The 22887-nt window shown below is 46.5% G+C and overlaps 1 protein-coding gene and 1 long non-coding RNA gene across 3 annotated transcripts; both read right to left on the bottom strand.

The window, feature by feature from the left end:
- Positions 1-5551: 5551 nt before the first annotated feature.
- Positions 5552-10613, bottom strand: LOC125518489. Of its 2 annotated transcripts, XR_007288020.1 has the most exons (3): positions 7903-10613; positions 5781-7464; positions 5552-5699 (listed from the first exon to the last, which is right to left on the bottom strand). XR_007288020.1 is itself a non-coding variant. In XM_048683317.1 (2 exons), exons 1-2 carry the CDS (start codon positions 8139-8141, stop codon positions 6546-6548), a joined length of 1158 nt encoding a protein of 385 aa, XP_048539274.1. In that variant the 5' UTR covers positions 8142-10613; the 3' UTR covers positions 5552-6545. The 2 variants fall into 2 exon arrangements, 1 of the variants encoding a protein (XP_048539274.1); XM_048683317.1 differs by having other exon boundaries at positions 5552-7464.
- A 5095-nt stretch (positions 10614-15708) lies between these two features.
- On the bottom strand, positions 15709-22881 carry LOC125518490. The gene is made up of 2 exons (XR_007288021.1): positions 22432-22881; positions 15709-15974 (listed from the first exon to the last, which is right to left on the bottom strand). It is a non-coding gene; the product is annotated as an uncharacterized LOC125518490 (long non-coding RNA).
- Positions 22882-22887: the final 6 nt, after the last annotated feature.

Below are 22887 nucleotides of genomic sequence, written 5' to 3'. Positions count from 1 at the left end.
ATTGGGCATCACTTAAGTCTTCTTGTCTGTGTGATCTGAAGACTTATTACACTTGAGGACTGTGCATCCTCCAGCCGGTTAGGCGTCGCGTTCTAAGCATCCAAGAGACATTGTGGATTGCCGGTGAACGAAGTCTGTGAAGGTTTGGGACTCTACCTTGAAGACTTACCAGAGTAATTGGGCGAGGTCTATGTGACCTTAGCTCAAGGAGAATACGGTGAGGACTGGGTGTCCTGAGCTGCGTGTTCAGGACTGGGTGTCCGGGACTGTGTGTCCTAAGGTTTAAATACCTAGCCGCTCCAACCAGACGTACAGTTGTCACAGCAACTGGAACTGGTCCAACAAATCATTGTCTTCAACGAGTCACTGGTTTTATCTTCACTTCACTTTACTTACTGTTCCTCCTTGTGAAGTCATTGGATGTTTGCTCTATAATTTGTCTTCACGGAGTGACTGCGTGTTCTGTTTGGCTTCACAATATCTTCCTACCTGATCCTTACTACCTAGCTGCTATTAGTCTTTGTGCTTTCACTTCATTGAATACTTGACTATGGTTTGCCTAGTGTAGTCTACCTTCCGCTGCATGGTAATAGGTTTAATTTTATCGTTTGTCTTCAAAACTCCCATGTTCTGAAGACTTTCATAAAAATCGCCTATTCACCCCCCTCTAGTCGATATAACGCACTTTCAGACACGGTCCCAATCACCCCCAACTGGGCACCACTACTGATCATCAAGAAAGGAAACGTAGTAACGTTGAAAGTCTTCGTCGAACTCACACTTGAGCTCATACGCGTCTGCTAGAGCGGAATCATCAGGCCCTGCATCTGGTGTAATAGTAATCTGTGAGCCACAGGGACTCAGCAATCTCGCACCCTCGCGATCAAGACTATTTAAGCTTATAGGTAAGGCAAGGTAAATATGAGTGGAGCTGCAGCAAGCGACTAGCAAGTATGGTGGCTAACTTATTCGCAAAAGAGAGCGAGAAGAGGAGGCAAAGCGCGAGCGAGAAACTAGAGAGCAACCTGGCAAACATTACTCCAACACCGTGTCCACTTCCCGGACTCCGCCGAGAAGAGGCCATCATGGTAACACACTCGGTTGACTCATTTTAATTAAGTTAAGGTTCAAGTTATCTACAATCGGACATTAACAAATTCCCATCTGCCCATAACCGCGGGCACGGCTTTCGAAAGTTCAAATCCCTGCAGGGGAGCCCCAACTTAGCCCATGACAAGCTCTCACGGTCAACGAAGGAATAGACCTCCTCCCAAGACGTTTCGATCAGACTCGGTATCTCGGTAATTCAAGACACTTCGACAGGTTAAAACAAGACCAGCAACACCCCCCGAATGTGCCGACAAATCCCGATAGGAGCTGCACATATCTCGTTCTCAGGGCACACTCAGATGAGCAAGACGTCGGGTAGGCCAGCCCAGAGTTACCCCTGATAGCCCCGGACATCGCTCGGTTGGACCAACACTCAGAGGAGCACTGGCCCGGGGGGGGGGGTTAAAATAAGATGACCCTTGAGTCTGCAGAACCCAAGGGAAAGAAAAGGGCTAGGTGGCGAATGGTAAAACCAAGGTTGGGCATTGCTGGAAAAGCTTTAATCAAGGCGAAATATCAAGGGGTTCCCATTATAACCCAACCGCGTAAGGAACGCAAAATCCGGGAACATAACACCGATATGACGGAAACTAGGGCGGCAAGAGTGGAACAAAACACTAGGCGAGAGGCCGAGCCTTCCACCCTTTACCAAGTGTATAGATGCATTAAGATAACATAGCAATATAATGATATCCCAACAAGTAAATAAAATATGTTCCAACAAGAAACGACCTTCAATCTTCACCTGCAACTAGCAACGCTATAAGAGGGGCTGAGCAAAGCGGTAACATAGCCAATCAACGGTTTGCTAGGACATGGTGGGTTAGAGGTTTGACATGGCAATTTTTGGGAGGCTTGCAAGCAATTGGTAGGCATCGTAGCAATGGCATAGCAAAAGACCGAGCAAACTAGCATAGCAAAGATAGTAGTGATTTCGAGGGTATGATCATCTTGCCTGCACAGTTGTCAGAGTTGACTGGATCCCCGAAAGCAAACTCAACGGGCTCCTCGTTAGCGAACTCGTCTCCCGTCTCTACCCAAACAAGACAAACAAGCAACAAGGATACAATCAACCACGTGCAAACTCAAACAACGCAATGCAAAGATGATGTGCTATGCGGGATGCGATGCGGGATGCGAAATGCAAGATATGACAGGAAATGCATGAACCTGGCCTCAACTTGGAAAACCAAGTGTGCCACTGAAAAGATGAGATGAAATCGCTTGAAAACGATATAAAGAACGCCGGAATCGGAGTTACGGTTTGGAAATGGCAAGCGATTCAAATATGACACCGGTCTGCGATTTACAGCAAGTAGGCATCTAAATGCAACGAAATGAACATGTTACAGCACCCAAACATGACAAAAAAATACATGGCAGGGATGCACACAAGATGCTTAACAAAAGTCTAGCATTGAACTACGGCCAATTCATCCACTAACAGGTTCAAACAAGCATGGCAAAAATGCATATGACAAACAGATCTCAGACTTGGTGAAATAAACACTTGTCTGGAATTTCAGATCAGGTAGCCCTCTTCGGAGCAACAAAACTACATGCTACAGGATCTGATCATGAAAAAGTAAAGCATGGCATGGAACTACTCAAAGAGCTTAACAAAAGTCCCTTAGTGACCTTGAGCCAAAAGGGATCAGAAAATACAATTGCAAGCATGTGAACATAGCAAAACATAATCAGTTTTCATACTTAGTGAAAACTGGCACATGCTGAAATATAACTCAAGTAGGCATGTTTACGAGCTCGATGCACTCACTACGGTGCAAGTCATGACAAGACAAGCATACATCCATCAAGAAAGCACAAAATGCAAGCTAGACATGGCAAGAACAATAGCATAGCATGCACGGATCAACTACAACATCATCGGCAAAATTGCAAACAAGTTGACAATCTGCCCAGATTTACAAAGTAGCAAAAGTAGAGCTCGATTGACTCAAGCTAGGGTGCTCCATAATTGCAAACAAAGACATGGATGAATAGAGCACTACAATATTAACAAAACATCCTTACTGACCATCCTCAAAAGAGGCACGGATCACTAGAAAACAACATGAACATATGGCAACATGAGATAAACAACTCCAGGACTTAGTGAAATTACCAAGTCCCTGAAAACAGAATTAGCAAGTGCACCACTTTGCAAGCTTGCACACGTCTCCACACACATCACAAAAATATATGGGTTACACCTATGGAAAGATGACAAAACCCTTAACAAAACACATGTAGAACTCACGGGCATATCATGCACACACTAATCATGGCAAAAATGACAAAAGCCTAAACGGAGTAGCAGATCTGACAATTAACTCAAGTAACCCTCTTCTAACAGCATTTCGGGCACCAAGATGAGCTCAAATGAAAATGATGCAATGGAATGAAATGATTTACTCTCTGAGATGAACATTTTGATATGCTATATGCATGAATCGGAGCTGCGGATGCAAAGTTACGGAGCTACGAACAGGGGCACTTGGACTGAAAATATCAGGGACTTAGAAAAAAACAACCCTCATATCTAGGGTTTGACCGGCGCGCAATCCGAGGCGGCGGCGGGCACTGTTCACGGCGGAGGATTCGACGGAGACGAGGACGGCGGCCGGCGGGGGCGGTGGCGCAGGGGCCCGCGGTGGCCGGAGTTGGGGCCGGCCGGAGCTAGGGGCGACGCCGGCGAGCTCCTGCGGCGGCTCGGGGCGGCGACGGCAGCTGCGGCGGCCCAGGCGACGAGGTGGCGACGGCGGCGGCGGGGCGGACCGCGGCGGCGCGGCGCCGGTGTGGAGGGCGACGGCGGCGGGCGAAGGGCGCGGGCGGCGGCGGCCTCAGGCTGGCGGGGGCCGGTTGTGGGCCGGCCGGGCCGCGGGCGGAGACGGCGGCGGCTTGCCACGTGGCGAGTGCGGGGTGGCTGGCGGCGGCGGAGCGGACGCGTCCGGCCGGGGCGGACGTGTCCGGCCGGCGCGGATCTGGGATTTAGGGTTTTGGGAAGAGGGGGATCCGGAATTTTCGAGGAGGACCTATTTATAGGCATAGAGGGAGCTAGGAGAGTCCAAATGAGGTGCGGTTTTCGGCCACGTGATCGTGATCGAACGCTCTAGATGATGGAGCAGAGTTAGGTGGGTTTTGGGCCAAATTGGAGGGGTGTTGGGCTGCAACACACACGAGGCCTTTTCGGTCGGTCCCTCGGTTAACCGTTGGAGTATCAAACGAAGTCCAAATGATACGAAACTTGACAGGCGGTCTACCGGTAGTAAACCAAGGCCGCTTGGCAAGTCTCGGTCCAATCCGGAAATGTTTAATCCCCACACACGAAAGAAAGCTAGAAATGACCACCGGAGGAGAACGAAGCGCCGGAATGCAAAACGGACAACGGGGAAAATGCTCGAATGCATGAGACGAACACGTATGCAAATGCAATGCACATGATGACATGATATGAGATGCATGACAAACAACAACACACGGAGACAAAACCCGAACCCGAGAAATAAATATAACTTAACGCCGGAAACGGCAAGAGTTGGAGTACAAATTGGGAAATTACATCCGGGCGGGGTGTTACACCTGCGCCATAGGATTTAGACCGGCGTGCTGACCTCTCTATTGTGCCTAGGTAGGACTGCGACGTGTTGATCTTCCGAGGTCGGGCATGACCCAGAAAAGTGTGTCCGACCAAATGGGATCGAGCATATTGGGTTATGTGGTGCACCCCTGCAGGGAAGTTAATCTATTCGAATAGCCGTGATCTTCGGTAACATGACGACTTGAAGTTGTACCTTGACCTTATGACAATAGAACCGGATACTTAATAAAACACACCCTTCCAAGTGCTAGATACAACCGGTGGTCGCTCTCTCACAGGGCGACGAGGGGAGGATCATTGGTTAGGGTTATGCTACACGATGCTACTTGGTGAACTTACCATCTACTCTTTTCTCCTGCTGCAAGATGAAGGTTACCAGAAGCATAGTCTTCGATAGGACTAGCTATCCCCCTCTTATTCCGGCATTCTGCAGTTCAGTCCACATATGATACCCTTAATCCATTTGATACCAATGCATACATATGTAGTGTAGCTCATTGCTTGCGAGTACTTTGGATGAGTACTCATAGTTGCTTTTCTCCCCCTTTCCCCTTTCCTATATCCGATTGCTGCGACCAGACGTTGGAGTTCAGGAGCCAGACGCCACCGTTGATGATGACTACTACTACTCGGGAGGTGCCTACTATTACGTGCAGCCCGCTGACGATGACCAGGAGTAGTTTAGGAGGATCCCAGGCAGGAGGCCTGCGCCTCTTTCGATCTGTATCCCAGTTTGTGCTAGCCTTCTTAAGGCAAACTTGTTTAACTTATGTCTGTACTCAGATTTTGTTGCTTCCGCTGACTCGTCTATGATCGAGCTCTTGTATTCGAGCCCTCGAGGCCCCTGGCTTGTAATATGATGCTTGTATGACTTATTTTATTTGTAGAGTTGTGTTGTGATATCTTCCCGTGAGTCCCTGATCTTGATCGTACATGTTTGCATGTATGATTAGTGTACGGTCAAACTGGGGGCGTCACACATCTACCCCTGCAAAGCTGACAATTGTGAGAACATGGTGTATGTAATGTGAGCACATACACAATTCACAACTTAGTAAATGAAATGTACCTATGAATGGTCTGCATCCATTCAAAAACCCTTCTCTGCAAGCACCTAGACAGAAAAAGAGGCCACGAAACCTAGGGTTTTTGCTTGGGTGCTCTGGTACATGCCTAGTAGTAACAATACATCTAGAGCCCGGGTTTGTATCCAACACAGCCTGCAAATAATCTCTTATTCTAGTGTATTGTCCTCTCTAATCTCCTTGGACAACCTTCAATGCTTGCTTCCTAGCCCTGTAGGCCATATGGGTGGACATCTATATTCCATATTTCTTCTTCAGTGTCTGCATTATTGTGGTGACTGGTGTGCCAATATCAACTCTCATCATTGCCTCACACTGGTGTGCAACCCATTTTGCAGTGACCTTGGTGCTCTCTCCTACTGCTGGGCATGTGTGCACAAAATTTGCCTTCCTTATGCAAAAAGTAGTCTCATTTGCAACAACAGAAGCTACAATAAAGAAAGGGCATTTTGCATTTGTGCACACAATTATGATGTTGTCATTGCAGTTTCTGTGGAACTCATAATTCCTATTCTGAGTTATGTGCAATGTCTGAATTGCTCTCCTAAACTAATACACATTGAGGAAACAAAGTTTTCTGCAAAAATGCTCCTCTGGTTCTCTCTCTCCTCACTGTACCAGATCCTTGGCAAAGATCTAACTGGTCTGCTCTTCCTTCCATTGGGCATAATAAATTGTACTTCCCCAGCTCCATCATCATATTCCTGCTTCAAAACACCAAGATCTGGCTCCTCATCTGATGATGGTGCCTAAACATCCTCAAATCTCTGTTCCAAACTAGAATGTGACCTCTCTGTTGGCCCTTTTCTAGCTTTCTTCTTCTTTGTAGGCACCTCTTGCTGCTCCACCTGCTCATCTTGCTCCACCTGCTCCTCTTTCTCCACCTCCACATGTTGCCCTTCCTCATCTTCCTCATACACTTCATCCACATCAGTGTCTCCATCAAAATGAATGAGTGGATCCTCTCTTTGCTTCCTCATCTCATTAAGCCTCTGAAGATAGTCCTCATCTGCATCCAGATCTAAATCATCTTCAGTTAGAAGAATTGGTAGCTTCTGCTTAACCTTATTTACATGCTTAGCTGCAATCTTATGTTTCCTAAATTTGGCAATCTTTGTTGTCCTCTTCAACTCCATTAATGTCTCCAGTTCATCCTGATCTGCTGCATTGCATTGGTCCATGACAGCATTTGTATCCAGATCATGGTTTGTGTTATGCTGTGTAGTGTAGAACTGCAATGGCTCTGGCTGACTCTGTATTATACTTTTTGGTGGTGATCTTAAGAGAACACCAGAAGGATTTACTACATACACAGGGTTCTCTCCTATATGGCTCAAAGGAACCTGCTCCTCAACCAGATAGCCTGAGTTCAAATCTGCAGGTCTTGGATCAGTGCCCCTAACCACTGTCAAGTTCACTACGTGCTGATCATTGTTAGCAATATGGTCAAGCATTTCATCCACCTTATCATAATCACAAATTTCATCCATTCCTGTAATCCCCACACCAGGATCCCTCACAAAATACATGAAATCATTAAGCCCATATCCCTCTGTCTCTATTAGGGCAACCAAATTATAATATGTTATGTCTGAAATGCAAACTGATCTCTCCAAGTTGTTTCTGTCATGGAAGTGCATTCTAACTTCCCAAACATCATCGTTAAAACTACACACAAATAAATAAAATAGTTTAATTAACAAAGCACTAAAACAGAGCACTAATGTACTGTTAAAAATGCATAATTCCTAAAACAGAGCACTAAAAACAGAGTAATCAACATTATGATTGCTACAATACAGTACAGTACACTCTGAAAACAACAAACACCTTCTGAAAACCACTGCCAAGTTCTGAAAACCAGTCAACTTCACTGTCAAACCAATGCAAACTGATCTCCAAGTACAGTACCCTGCTAACTACTGTGCTGACTACGTCATCAACTAGCTACTCTGTTAACTACTCTGTCAACTAGCTACTCTGTTAACTACAAATCAACCACAACTAAATCACAATTAAGAGAGCACCAATTAACAATGCCAAAAAACCTAACCATAACCCTAGAATCGATCTACAGGAAAAGGGAAGAGGGAAGAGGAAACTCACTAGATGCCGCCGAATGACGAGGCAATCCGGTGGCTCTCCGTCAGATTCTCCTTCACTGCCCTGGCCCAAGATCTTGCCGCCGCAAATTTGAGACAGTACTGGGGGTTGTGGCTGGGGCTGCTCGTATCCAACGGCCAGCTAGGGTTTGAGCTCCCGCATATATCTCCCACCGATGGACCATCGTCTCCAACACCAGCAGACCCGCCGCAGTCGCCGCCTGCGCCGCCAGTCGTCGCCATGACTGAGAGGAGAGAGTACGGGGGAGGAAAAGAGAGGGAGAGGACCGGGCGGGGAACGGCTCGAAGACTAAGCGGTCCGGCTCGAACCGGTGCGCCAACGGCGTGTAACGTCGTCTAACGGCGTTGCCGTGTGAACAGTGCTGCCACGTCGACGGATGCGGGCCCCCTGTCATAAACACACTTAAAACGGTCCAAACGAGCAACTAGTGTTTTTTGCAAAAAATTGTGAAAAAATTAGTGTTTTTTGGCATAATTTCGTATATGTGTGGTTCCTGCAAACCTAGCCTGAAGTGCCGATGTTTTTTGCAATTCACTCAGCTCTCCAACCTCGTGCTCTACCACCCCTTCACCTTCGCGATGATCCCTCTCCCGCCCATCACCGATCTAGAGTGGAGGGGGTCTACGACGCCGACGGAGGCGTCGTGGGCTATCGTTTTGGGAAATACCATCAGCATGAGCCTAGCCAGCCCGGTGCACGAGACCTTGGCACATGGTTCTACCAGAAGGTGGCGCTGTCATGCGATCCATCAGCTCATGGTGGTGACTACACTGCCGTAGCCATCCACTATGATGCCAACTGCTTCTCCTTCACAAGAGCAAGAAAGGGCCGCTGGAGACTCGCCGCGGCTCTCCCCGACGGGGGGAGACGACCGGTATGCCGATTGCGTCCACCACGGCGGAAGATTCTACACGGTGACGCTGCGCGAAGTGGTCGAGGCGTGGGATCTTTGCGGGCCTGGCGAACCGAGGGGGGAGGCGATCATCGCCGACGGGGACAGGAGGCGTAGGAGGGTCCTCACCAGGTTCCTGGTCTCCACGCCCTGCGGCCGCCTCCTGCAGATACACGAACCCTTCGACGCACTCAACACCCGAGAGAGATCAAGGTGGAGGTGCTCCAGGTCGACGTCGAAGAGCGCAGGCTGGTCGCCCTGAGCTCCTCGACGGCCCTGCGGGGTCACGCGGTGTTCGTCGGGTTGAACCACTCGGCGTGCCTGCCCGTCGGGGAGTTTCCGGAGCTCAGGCCCAACTGCGTCTACTTCAGCACGCCTCGGCTGAAACACCACGACAATTTCGGTCTTCGTGGCTGGAGTGGTGTGAGGGTTTACGACTTGGAAAGCCAGACCATAGTTGCCATGTTTCCGGTACGGTGGGAACGAGGAACGGGAACTGGCTGCATCGTCGATCCATGAAGACTAAAATAAATCATCTCCTTCCCAATGAAAAATTTATTAGCAGCCTTGGAGTAATTGGAGAGCAGAACGAGGAGTTATTTAGGGAAGTGGAAAAGAACGGGGCAGAGAGTAAAACGAGGAGTTTGTGATTGATATGGCTGATCTTTTGCTTACTCGATCGATTCAAGAACCAATATTGTCGAGTCGCCGAATCTGAATCGACGATCCAGCTGCAGAAACGCCGAATCCGCATTAAATCTTACCGAATCGACCCTCGTTCCCGAATCTGATTCCGAGTCGATGAATCCGGATCGAAGGACGACCCACTGTTCCCCATTTCCGGCTACTACGAGCCAGACGTCTGAGCGTGCTTTCCCGGGCTTTAGACCGGACCATGCGGTGTTTTGGCCCTCTGAGCTTTGGTACATTCCGAATCTTTCAAGGATGAGATCACTGGATACGATGGATGGCTTTTGATTGAAACTGGAAGAAGCGGGCTCGCTGATCTGTGACATCAAGTTGAAAGTAGTGGACTTCGGCAAAGGAAGTTGGACTTCAGTTAGCTAGAAAATCAGTACCATCAGCATGTCTGTGCCCTTTTGAGTCTCTATATAGCTACCAAATCTGAAGATTGAATGAAGTTGTCGTATGGCCTTTTCTTTCTCTTGTTTGCTCGAGCTCTTCTGCTCAAATCCACCAAATCTGAATATTATCTGTTGCTTGGTTGCGCTGACATGTACTTGGCTCATAGTTGTTATTAAACTGCTCGCCTCTATTTCATAATGTAAGACGTTTTCTGACACTTATATTATGGGATAGAGGGAGTATTTGGCTTTGAAAATGTTACAGTTTTCAGTTTTCGATATGAAATGAACTATGTGGTAATATTTTTTTTCTTAGAAAAGGAGAATGACCACCGGGCTCTGCATCTGAGTGATGCATACGGCCACTTTATTAATTATTCTCACAAGACCTTACAAAGTTATACAACAGTAAGATTAAAGTCGCCGTCTAAGCAACAAACTGTCGCTACACCTATCCAGTTGATGAAGAGGGCGCAGATAGCCTGGGCCTAATACCAAACAGACATCGCAACCAAGTCTAACATCTAAGACCTGAGACCCCAACCTAGCCACTTGCCGGGTCTGGGGCACACACTGGTTTGGCGTGCTTTCAGAGGCCGCCGCCGCCAACTGCCACCGCTCTATCTTCAGAACTGTACTAATGCATCAACCTTGCTCGGTCTAGCTATCGTCGACGCCACCACGGCGCCCAACGGCACCTCCTCCCTGCGCGCAAACAGCTGAGCACGTCGCGGTCGCCACTGATACACCTCAGCGCCATGCTGCCAAGTACCACCAGCCGACACAGCTTGAAGTCCTTGGAAGATCTGTCGTGCGTAGCACCTGCCGACCAGGCATGACAAAGCGTAGCACCTGTCGGTCAGGCATGACTTGACATCTCCACCGAAGCTCCGTCAAGACGAAGCCGCTCCACCTCCTGCCTCTGACTTCCAGCGCTGCTCCACAAACGATACTCCTAAGAGAGAAACGACACCGCAGTGCCGCCATCGTCCGATCTGAAAAACCAGATCCTAGGGTTTTCCCCCAGAGCAGCACGAGTGGGTCGACAATAGTTACAGAATGATGCCTTCATCAAGGTAACGGCGCAGAACGCCGCCATCGTCCACCATCGGCTCGATTTTCACCGGCAACTATGTCTCCCCGACTCGCAGCCGGGACTAGATTACAAATCTCGAGATCCGATCATTCAGTCTCAGGTCGACCACCTCCGACGTAGGAGATGACCACCACCGCCATAGTCCTCGTGATGCGATGCAGACCCGGAGTGCTTCAGCGAGTCGTCGCCGAATCCGATGAGATGCAGCAGTTTGAGGACGTAACGGCAGCCGCCCGCCTAGACCCGAAGGTCCTAGATCGAGCCCGGGACGCGCCCCGGCCGCTGCTGCCGCCATCTCGTACTACTCCGCCGGCTGCAGCCAAACCCCCCGCCGCGCCCCGGCCGCCGCTGCCCGCCATCCTCGTCGGGAGGAAGATCCAAATCGGGCCGCCGCCGCCTCAGATCTCGGGACGACAGAGGAGGTCTGCCGCCGCCGCACCACGGGGCCTTCGCCCAGCGACGTTGCCGGCGGCGGCGAAAGGAGGAGGGTGCACGAGGAGTCGAGGGGAGGTCGGGATGTGGCCGCCCGGTACGACCCAGCGGCGGCCGCACGGGGTCGGGAGGAGTCGGGAGGAGAAGTCAACTCTTAAAATTGGAGGAGAATTTCACTTCCCCGGCCTCTGCACCGACTAAGGATGCATACGGCCATTTTAGTATGAGTACCAAAATAAACATGGTCCTCAGATTTTTTTTAAAAATGAGTATCAAGATATTTTGGGATGAGTGGTTTCACCACATACCAAACTTGATCCTCAATAAATTAGGAAAAACCCCTGTGCATCATCTGTCAATTCTAGAAATTAAACTCGGGTCGTTAGGCTGCACAACCGCATGCCCAACTACAACCACTGAACCAAGGCTCTCTTTGCAAAAAATTACCGTAACTGTTTGTTTCTTTCTTGTAACTGTTTTTTTATTATTTTATTAATAAAATTACCGTAAAACGATTGTTCTACGGTCAGGGCTTAAAAAAGAAATGAACTGTGTGGTGAGGCACCATGATGCTTCTTTCTCCCTCCATATGCTCACTTGTTCGGTAAAAAATATATAAAGAAGAGAATCGACATAGCCATCACTGTCGTAGTTGTCATGCCATCCACACACGACCGCCATGAGAAAGATATGCCATGGTTCTTGTTTGGTAATGCTTTCATGTTTTTAGAATCCACTATACCGAATACAAATTGAACAGGCAACACCACTCTCCATCCAATCCGTCCTTAGGTAAGGCATAAGCCTGCTTGTTAATTGACCTGAGCCATAAGGAATCAGGCAAAGGATGGCCATCTTCAGTTGTCCTATGGTCTCATGTTTTTCCTCTCTAGAATCTTGCAAGGACCCTTGAAAGGGGAGAGATGGTGCTCGGAGCACCCGGCCGGCGATGCGCGGCGGGACACCCGTGACAGAGTTTTTCTAAGTTTGTTTTGGTTTACAAAAAAGAGGTCAATACTCAATACCCCTTTGTCAAATGGACAATGCTCCATCCACAAACGAGGCTATAAAAAGTAACGTAAACTGCCTAACAATATTACTCCCCCCCTCCTCCCCCTTGATTTTTAGAGGGTGGGCCCCTCAATCCCCCTATACCCATTCTAAAATGTCCACGTTGCACATTACGTAAGGTACGTAGATTAGTTTATGTAGGTGTAGCATTGTCCTTGTCAAATATTAAAAAAAATGACTTGGTATTAGGGATACTATAGTTTTTGAAACCATGGTTTCTAAAAAAACCATACTATTCTCAAAGTTGTGAATCCTCATGGATTCCTTGATATCCATCATATATGAAGAGCGGGAGTGTGTACTCTCAGAAATATACAACCATTTTCATATATATATATAGGGTCGCGCTATTCGTCATCCTGGATGAGGAATAGTTATTCTTCACCCCTCTCTATTTTACCATCAATGCACCGTAATTTTACGTTCCGTAAGTTTTCTCTTATTTCCGACGCAAAAAGAGACCGTAAGAAAATATATAATCGCCGTAAAAAATATTTTATGTTATGTAAAATTACAAACGTAAAAATATAATCTAAAATACACATAAACTGCAAAAATTCTTGTCTTATGACATATATTTTTATTTTCTTATGTCAAATTTTACGTAGTGAATCAATAGGAATGTAACTATTTAAATTCAAAACATAATTTAATTATGAAATGATCGTAAGATTACCTCGGGTGAAGAATAACTTATTCTGTCCCCTGGGTGATGAATAGTAACACTATATATATACCTCTCAGAACTGCAGAAAACAAGATGAATTTGTTTATAATAGTCTCATCATCTTATGTCTGTGGGAGCATAGATGGAGCTATATGCCTTGACCAATTTCCTAATAACACAATTTTCCCGAGTATTATAGCATCACGGTTAACAAAAGTGATGTCTGCACTCGGCTCTAGAACAAACAGATTTCATAATAGGTGTTCTACTGAGCAAGGAAACTGATTTCAGAAACCAGAATTTCCATGTTGACAATATATATGGTCAGGCATCAAAACAGTTTGAAAGTTAGTGCATTCTTTATCCTTAATCATACATGCCGACCGGTCTATTTTCTTGTTCCTAGATTTCCTAGCTAAATGTGTATAGTTCCTTTCTGTCAGCTAAACGTTAATATGTTGGATGATATTGTGGAGAGGGCCACCGAGAGGGGGTTTGCATTTCCAAAGTCAAAGGTCGCCATCGCCTTGACCTGCCTGGACCTCCTGACCTTTCACAACGCTCAAACAGGAAACACATGTTGGAGGAGGGGACCACAGGCTAATTGTAAGCATCAACTATTTGTTAGCTATCAATCTTGTCCTTTGAGCATCTATACCTTATTCCCTAAACCATTATGCATGAGCTTTGCAGGATGATTTGGATCAGTAGATCAAAGGATGACATGAACATGTATTTCCATTCGATCATACCCAAAATGATAACGTATACCCTCACTTAACATGCATGTGCTTGTGTGGAGTGCCTGCAAAATTAATAGCTCAAGTCTCTCAACATACAGATGTGGAGAGGCTTCTCCTAGCGTCATTGCAACTGTGATGTGCATTTCCTTGCTTTCGGCTCTAATCAAGTTTGTAGCGTATGGGAATGTGCATATGAAAATCCACACGTAATAGTATTGTAATGCGATTTGGCTGCTATATTTTTTTCACACTGGTTTCTAAAGATGTTCAAGTTATCTCATATAATATATCGAATTATAATGGATAAGTTAAGTGTACATACTGATTTGAAGATCCTTTTGCTGTCATACACATATTACTGCAGGACCATAGCGGACCATTGCAATGCGGAAAATCAAATCTCAATACTCGGCACTCTTCTATGTGGATCAGTAAGTTGTTTATCTACTTTCACTTTTAAATTGCTTGTTGAACACACTTGATTCACTTTGTGCCTGTTATTTTAATCTTGCTAAGTGCATACAGAAAAAAAATTCTACTTGCCCCTTGTCATGCACAAAATCGAATAAACATTGCAAATTACTTTACGCGAATCTGATCCTGTAGTTAAATATTATTTGGTCTAAGAAATGAGATGAAGTTTGTCCCTAGAATATATAATGGACTGAAAACAAAACCCAAAATGTGGCAATTCAAACACCCAAAATAAATTACTTGCATACCTTATTGAGATGATTTTTTTGAAGTTTATGCATTTACCAGCTTGGTGAATGGATCACTTGAGCTCATGGTACTTGTCTCACTTCTCACTCCAACTAACTTCTTACTCCTGAAAGCAAACATAATTGAAGGTCAAATAGTATACACAAACATAATTGAAGGTCAAATAGTATACACAGGAATAAACACATCATTCACCTACTTTATATTTCCTAGATTCAGTGTAGTACAAAGGTATAACCGAAAAAAGTAAATGTGCCGAGTCAAGAAAAAATGCAGATAAAGATAATAGTAAAAGACAGAGCTCGCCTAAGAAGTAAGACTGCTTATGAATGTGAGTTGTGACAGAAGAAAAGCAGATAGGTATGCAGGGGTGATTTATTACAGGTGAATAACCACATGATGAAGAATATATTTTAGTAGAGATGAAGAATGCCTACATCTGTAGTATCAGTCCTTTATTTTATCCATTTTAGTAGGGATCTCTACTCCTAATGTCTCAGTTGGTAGTCTCCGCGGTTAATTTTTGTCCCACCTATCATGATTTTTTTTCGTCCCTCATCCCACCTCACTGTTGGCCGCGTCAAACCAAAAAAACATGTCTCGATGCCCCCATGCAGTACAGGGCCGCACCTCCCGTCGCACCCATCTACAAGCGAAGGAAAAAGAACCTACGAAAATTAACCAACGAAAAAAAACATACAAAAATTAACCAGCGAAAAAAACCCTAAACCAATCGCACGCACGACTCTCCTGCCCTCCACTCGCACGCCTGACTACGCCCGACTCACTGCCCTCGTTCGCGGCCGCCCTCCATCCCCTCGCTGCCGCCCTCGCACATCAAGATCCGCTTGAGGAGACGTCGCCGATCCGTTTAGAACCCACCGCCGATCACATTCAGGATGGAGGCGGCGATCCCCTTCTGGAGCCGCACGCCGATCCCCTGATCCGCCGCTGAACCCTTTGAGGTCACGTCCATGATCCGGCGACGATCCCCTTCAGGAACCCTGAGCCGGGGCTGATCCCCAGACAGCGAGGTATTATTTGAACACAACTTACACATATATCATACAGCCATCGCATGTTCAAATATCTACATTATGACAAAGAGACATCTGTTAAGAACCTATATTTAATGCACCAGAATGGAAAGGGTGCACTCTATATATGCACTTTTGTTCGTTGCAAAGATTGTTCCTTGACTACATGTTTCACGTTCCAACAATGTATGTATGTCAATCAGTACCAAGTAGAACCATCGACAGCAAAATCACACCTTCCAGTGATGCATGTAGGTAGTACAATACCTTGCCAGGTTGGGAGAAGAAAACATCGTCAAATATTTGACCTGAAAGAATGTTTTGAATCAGTGTGATGCTTATCCAGAATCCACGGCCACACACAAAAAAAGATACTTCCAAAGAAAGTTTTCACATGCAACGCACATCTTCATTTTCATATGCCTGAGTAAACCATGACAAACATGCACTAAAAGGTGGGCATATGGTTTGTATATTTTATCAGCACTATTTTTTCACTCGCTCTAAAAAAGTCAATATATATATAGTAATTTCCTTTTCCCTTTTATTTCTTAAACTGCTAATAAGATCATGACTCATCAAGATTGATGCTTATTCATCTCATTTTCACTTGATCAATAAACGCAAAGCCCTGTTCATATCAGTACACTATCATGTATTTCATTATATGTAACCTCATCACGTGGTATCTCATCTAACTTGATCACATGGTTCCCAAAAAGCAAAGTTTTATTTCAGTTCAAAGTTTGAATTGAAGGAAATATGCCCTAGAGGCAATAATAAAGTTATTATTTATTTCCTTATATCATGATAAATGTTTATTATTCATGCTAGAATTGTATTAACCGGAAACATAATACATGTGTGAATACATAGACAAACAGAGTGTCACTAGTATGCCTCTACTTTACTAGCTCGTTAATCGAAGATGGTTATGTTTCCTAACCATAAACAAAAGAGTTGTTATTTGATTAACGGGATCACATCATTAGAAGAATGATGTGATTGACTTGACCCATTCCGTTAGCTTAGCACTCGATCGTTTAGTATGTTGCTATTGCTTTCTTCATGACTTATACATGTTCTTATGACTATGAGATTATGCAACTCCCGTTTGCCGGAGGAACACTTTGTGTGCTACCAAACGTCACAACGTAACTGGGTGATTATAAAGGAGCTCTACAGGTGTCTCCAAAGGTACATGTTGGGTTGGCGTATTTTGAGATTAGGATTTGTCACTCCGATGTTCGGAGAGGTATCTTTGGGCCCTCTCGGTAATGCACATCACATAAGCCTTGCAAGCATTGCAACTAATGAGTTAGTTGCGAGATGATGTATTACAGAACGAGTAAAGAGACTTGCCGGTAACGAGATTGAACTAGGTATTAAGATACCGACGATCGAATCTCAGGCAAGTAACATACCGATGACAAAGGGAACAACGTATGTTGTTATGCGGTCTGACCGATAAAGATCTTCGTAGAATATGTGGGAGCCAATATGAGCATCCAGGTTCCGCTATTGGTTATTGACCGGAGACGTGTCTCGGTCATGTCTACATATTTCTCGAACCCGTAGGGTCCGCACGCTTAAGGTTTCGATGACAGTTATATTATGAGTTTATGAGTTTTGATGTACCGAAGGAGTTCGAAGTCCCGGATGAGATCGGGGACATGACGAGGAGTCTTGAAATGGTCGAGACGTAAAAATCGATATATTGGACGACTATATTCGGACATCGGAAAGGTTCCGAGTGATTCGGGTATTTTCGGAGGTACCGGGGAGTTACGGGAATACGAGGAAGAAGCAATGGGCCTTAATGGGCCTTAGTGGAAAGGACCAGGAGGTGGCGCGCGCCCCTCCCAAGCCCAGTCCGAATTGGACAAGGGGTTTGGGGCGCGCCCCCTCTCTCCCTTCCTTCCCCTCTTCCCCCCTTTCCGCCCTTCTCCTAGTTGGACTAGGAAAGGAGGAAACCTACTCCCTGGCGCGCCCTGTAACACCCCGGATATGACTTTCCCAATACGTATTCCAACTCTTGCCGTTTCCGGCGTTAAGTTATTTTATTTTCTCGGGTTCGGGTCTTTGTCTCCGTGTGTTGTTATCGTTGTCATGCATCTCATATCATGTCATCATGTGCAATGCATTTGCATACGTGTTCATCTCATGCATCCGAGCATTTTCCCCGTTGTCCGTTTTGCATTCCGGCGCTCCGTTCTCCTCCGGTGGTCAATTCTACATTTCTTTCGTGTGTGGGGATTAAACATTTCCGGATTGGACCGAGACTTGCCAAGCGGCCTTGGTTTACTACCGGTAAACCGCATGTCAAGTTTCGTACCATTTGGACTTCGTTTGATGCTCCAACGGTTAACCGAGGGACCGAAAAGGCCTCGTGTGTGTTGCAGCCCAACACCCCTCCAAGTTGGCCCAAAACCCTCTCCGTCATCTAGAGCGTTCGATCACGATCGCGTGGCCGAAAATCGCACCTCATTTGGACTCTCCTAACTCCATCTATGCCTATTTAAAGACACCCCCGAAAAATCTCCTTCTCCTTCCCCCGAAACCCTAAAAATTGCTTCGCGCCGCGCCGGACATGTCCGTATCTGGCCGGACACTTCGCGCCGCCGCCCCGGTCCACTAGCTGCGCGCCACGTGTCGCCCCGCCGTCGCCACCTGCCGCGGCTCGGAGAGCCCGCGTCCGGCCCCCGGGCCCGTTGCCCTCCGCGCCGCCCGCGCCTGCCCTTTCCCGCCCGAGCCGGCAGGCTCCTTCGACGCCGGATCGCCGCGCCGCCGCGCCGGCCTCCCGTCCGGTGAGCTCCGCCACCGGAGCCTCACCGCCGCCGCCGCGCCTCCCAGCCTCGTCGTCGGCCGCGCCCACACCGGCCCCCGCCTCCCCGTCGTGCTCCGGCGAGCTTCCTCCCCGCCAGCGAACAATACTCCGGCGAGCCGCATCGGGAACCGTGCAGATCTCAGATCTAGATCCAAACTCGGGTTGACTTTCTCCCAAAACCCTAGTTCATGTTGCCCTGTTCATCGTGCTATAACTTTGCATCCGTAGCTCCGTTTTGGGCTTATAGCATATCAAATTGTTCGCCTCAGAGAGCACATCATTTCATTCCATTGCATAATTTTCATTTGAGTTCATCTTGATTCCCGAAATGCTGTTAGAAGAGTGCTACTTGAGATAATTGTCAGATCTGCTGCTTCATTTAGATATATGTCATTTTTGCCATGTTTATTGTGTGCATGATATGCCCATGAGCTCTACATGTGTTTTGTTAAGGGTTTTGCCATCTTTCCAGAGGTGCAACCCATGTATTTTTGTGATGTGTGTGGTGACTAGCACAAGCTTGCAAAGTGAGGCACTTGGTAATGCTGATTTCAGGGACAGCAATTCCACTAAGTCCTTGATCTGTTTTTCTCATGATGTCATATGTTCATGTTGTTTTCTAGTGATCCGTGCCTCTTTTGAGGATGATCGGTAAGGATGTTTTGTTAATCTTGTAGTGCTCTATCCATCCATGTCTTTGTTTGTAATTATGGAGCAACCTAGCTTGAGTCAATCGAGCTCTACTTTTGCTACTTCGTGAATCTGGGCAGATTGTCTACTTGATAGCAATTTTGCCGGGGATGTTGTAGTTGATCCGTGCATGCTATGCTATTGTTCTTGTCATGTCTAGCTTGAATTTTGTGTATTCTTGATGGGTGTATGCTTAGCTTGTCATGTGTTGCTCCGTAGTGAGTGCATCGAGCTCGTAAACATGCCTACTTGATATCTGTTTCAGCATGCTCCAGTTTTCACTAAGTCTGTGATCTGATTATGTTTTTGCCATATTCACATGCTTGCAATTGTATTTTCTGATCCCTTTTGGCTCAAGGTCACTAAGGTACTTTTGTTAAGCTCTTTGAGTAGCTCCATGCCATGCTTTACTTTGCCATTTCCAGGTCCTGTAGCTTGTAGTTTTGTTGCTCCGAAGAGTGCTATCTGATCTGAAATTCCAGACAAGTGTTAATTTCACCAAGTTTGAGATCTGTTTATCATATGCATTTTTGCCATGCTTGTTTGAACCTGTTAATGGATGAATTGGCCGTAGCTCAGTGCTAGACTTTTGTTAAGCATCTTGAATGCACCCCTGCCATGTATTTTGTTGCCATGTTTGGGTGCTGTAGCATGTTCATCTCATTGCATTTAGATGGCTACTTGCTGTAAATCGCAGACCGGTGTCATAATTGAATCGCTTGCCATTTCCAAACCGTAGCTCCGATTCCGGCGTTCTTTATATCGTTTTCAAGCGATTTCATCTCATCTTTCCAGTGGAATACTTGGATTTCGAAATTGAGGCCAGATTCATGCATTCCTTGTCAAATCTTGCATATGCATCCCGCATCGCATCCCGCATAGCATGCCATCCTTGCATCATATTGTTTGAGCTTTTCATATGGTTGATTGTGTTCCGTTTGCTTGATTGTCTTGTTTGGGTAGAGCCGGGAGACGAGTTCGCTAACGAGGAGCCCGTTGAGTTTGCTTTCGATGATCCAGTCAACTCTGACAACTTTGCAGGCAAGATGATCATACCCTCGAAATCACTACTATCTTTGCTTTGCTAGATGCTCGCTCTTTTGCTATGCCAATGCTACGATGCCTACCACTTGCTTTCAAGCCTCCCAATTGCCATGTCAAACCTCTAACCCACCATGTCCTAGCAAACCGTTGATTGGCTATGTTACCGCTTTGCTCAGCCCCTCTTATAGCGTTACTAGTTGCAGGTGAAGATTGGAGGCCGTTCCTTGTTGGAACATTATTTACTTGTTGGGATATCATTATATTATCTTGTTATCTTAATGCATCTATATACTTGGTAAAGGGTGGAAGGCTCGTACTCTCGCCTAGTGTTTTGTTCCACTCTTGCCGCCTTAGTTTTCGTCATATCGGTGTTATGTTCCCGGATTTTGCGTTCCTTACGCGGTTGGGTTATAATGGGAACCCCTTGATAGTTCGCCTTGATTAAAGATTTTCCAGCAACGCCCAACCTTGGTTTTACCATTTGCCACCTAGCCTCTTTTCCCTTGGGTTTCCGGAGCCCGAGGGTCATCTTATTTTAAACCCCCCCCCCCCGGGCCAGTGCTCCTCTGAGTGTTGGTCCACCTGTCAGCTGCCGATGGCCACCAGGGGCAACTCTGGGCTGGCCTACCCGTACCTAAGACAATCTGAGTGTGCCCTGAGAAAGAGATATGTGCAGCTCCTATCGGGATTTGTCGGCACATTCGGGCGGTGTTGCTGGTCTTGTTTTAACCTGTCGAAGTGTCTTGAAGAACCGAGATACCGAGTCTGATCGGAACGTCTCGGGAGGAGGTCTATTCCTTCGTTGACCGTGAGAGCTTGTCATGGGCTAAGTTGGGACTCCCCTGCAGGGATTTGAACTTTCGAAAGCCGTGCCCGCGGTTATGGGCTGATGGGAATTTGTTGATGTCCGGTTGTAGATAACTTGAACCTTAACTTAATTAAAATGAATCAACGGTGTGAGTTACCGTGATGGCCCCTTCTCGGCGGAGTCCGGAAAGTGGACACGGTGTTGGAGTAATGCTTGCCGCAGGATTGCCCTCTAGTTATGCGTTCACGCTTTGCCTTCTCTTCTCGCTCTCTTTTGCGAGCAGGATAGCCACCATTCATGCTAGTCGCTTGCTGCAGCTCCACATATTTACCTTGCTTTCCTTTTAAGCTTAAATAGTCTTGATCGCGAGGGTGCGAGATTGCTGAGTCCCTGTGGCTCACAGATTACTATTAAACCAGATGCAGGACCTGACGATTCCGCTCCAGGTGACGCGCTTGAGCTCAAGTGGGAGTTCGACGAGGACTCTCAACGATACTATGTTTCCTTTCCTGATGATCAGTAGTGGTGCCCAGTTGGGGGTGATCGGGACCGTGTCGCATGTTGGGTTGTTCTTTTATTTTGGCGTCGTAGTCGGGCCATGAGCGTTTGGATGATGTAATGTTATTTATGTACTTGATTGACGTGGCGAGTGTAAGCCAACTATGTTATCTCCCCTTTTATTATCTATATTACATGGGATGTTGTGAAGATTGCCTAACTTGCGACATATGCCTTCAATGCGATTATACCTCTAAGTCGTGCCTCAACACGTGGGAGATATAGTCGCATCGAGGGTGTTACACGCCCCTCCTAGGGCCGGCCTCCTCCCCCTTGCTCCTTTATATACGAGGGCAGGGGGCACCCCATAGACACAGAAGTTGATCCACGTGATCGTTTTCTTAACCGTGTGCGGTGCCCCCTTCCACCATAATCCTCGATAATATTGTAGCGGTGCTTAGGCGAAGCCCTGCGACGGTAGAACATCAAGATCGTCACCACGCCGTCGTGCTGACGGAATTCTTCCCCGACACTTTGCTGGATCGTAGTCCGGGGATCGCCATCGAGCTGAACGTGTGCTAGAACTCAGAGGTGTCGTAGTTTCGGTGCTTGATCGGTCGGGCCGTGAAGACATACGACTACATCAACCGTGTTGTGCTAAACGCTTCCGCTGTCGGTCTACAAGGTTACGTAGATCATACTCTCCCCTCTCGTTGCTATGCATCATCATGATCTTGCGTGTGCGTAGAAATTTTTTGAAATTACTACGTTCCCCAACATGAATTTTGCAGGAAAGGCAAGCTTCTGGATATAAGAGCATAATGAAAGTAGAAAACATTTACAATTTCTGAACCTTTCACCTCTGATATGTATGAAAGGAAATAAAGCTAGGCAATACCTTTCTAGCTGCGAGTTCACATTGCTGTTCACTTTTTGCTCCAGTGCAAACCTGATAACACAGCAACGGTATACTTTGCATCAGTATGTAATTAGGAGGATAAGACCACTAAGACAATAACTCTCTGGTATAACTATCAAATTCACTTTCCTGTAAAATGTTAACAAAGGCCACTGAATCAAAACATTTTTGCAGGTTTCCATTAAGGTGAATGGAATCAACTAATACCCAAGGAATTTTAATTGAAGTATAGTATCAATCCAATCTCGACAAATCTTTGCTTAACTTTTCAATGGCTGAATAGAGGGACTTTCTACTGATTAAAAAGATTTAATTCTGACATGTAGATAATAAGAAAAATATGTAGTGAACCCCAAACACTTAGTGTCCATGGGGGATCTGCATTGAATTTCAACACTCAGCTGACTACAACATGAATATCTACTCATATGCGCG

The sequence above is a fragment of the Triticum urartu genome, chromosome 7 (assembly GCF_003073215.2).
Source record: "Triticum urartu cultivar G1812 chromosome 7, Tu2.1, whole genome shotgun sequence".
In the NCBI taxonomy this organism is placed as follows: domain Eukaryota; kingdom Viridiplantae; phylum Streptophyta; class Magnoliopsida; order Poales; family Poaceae; genus Triticum; species Triticum urartu.
Note: the sequence above shows the minus strand (reverse complement) of the source record. Positions and strands in the feature narration are given on the sequence as shown.

Bases quoted from the DNA above. Each gene is read 5' to 3' on its own strand.
- LOC125518489 (XM_048683317.1), bottom strand. From the start codon at position 8,141: ATGGCGACGACTGGCGGCGCAGGCGGCGACTGCGGCGGGTCTGCTGGT. The intron at 7,465-7,902 runs GTGAGTTTCCTC...ATTTGTGTGTAG, and splicing joins TCGTCATTCGGCGGCATCTA to TTTTAACGATGATGTTTGGG.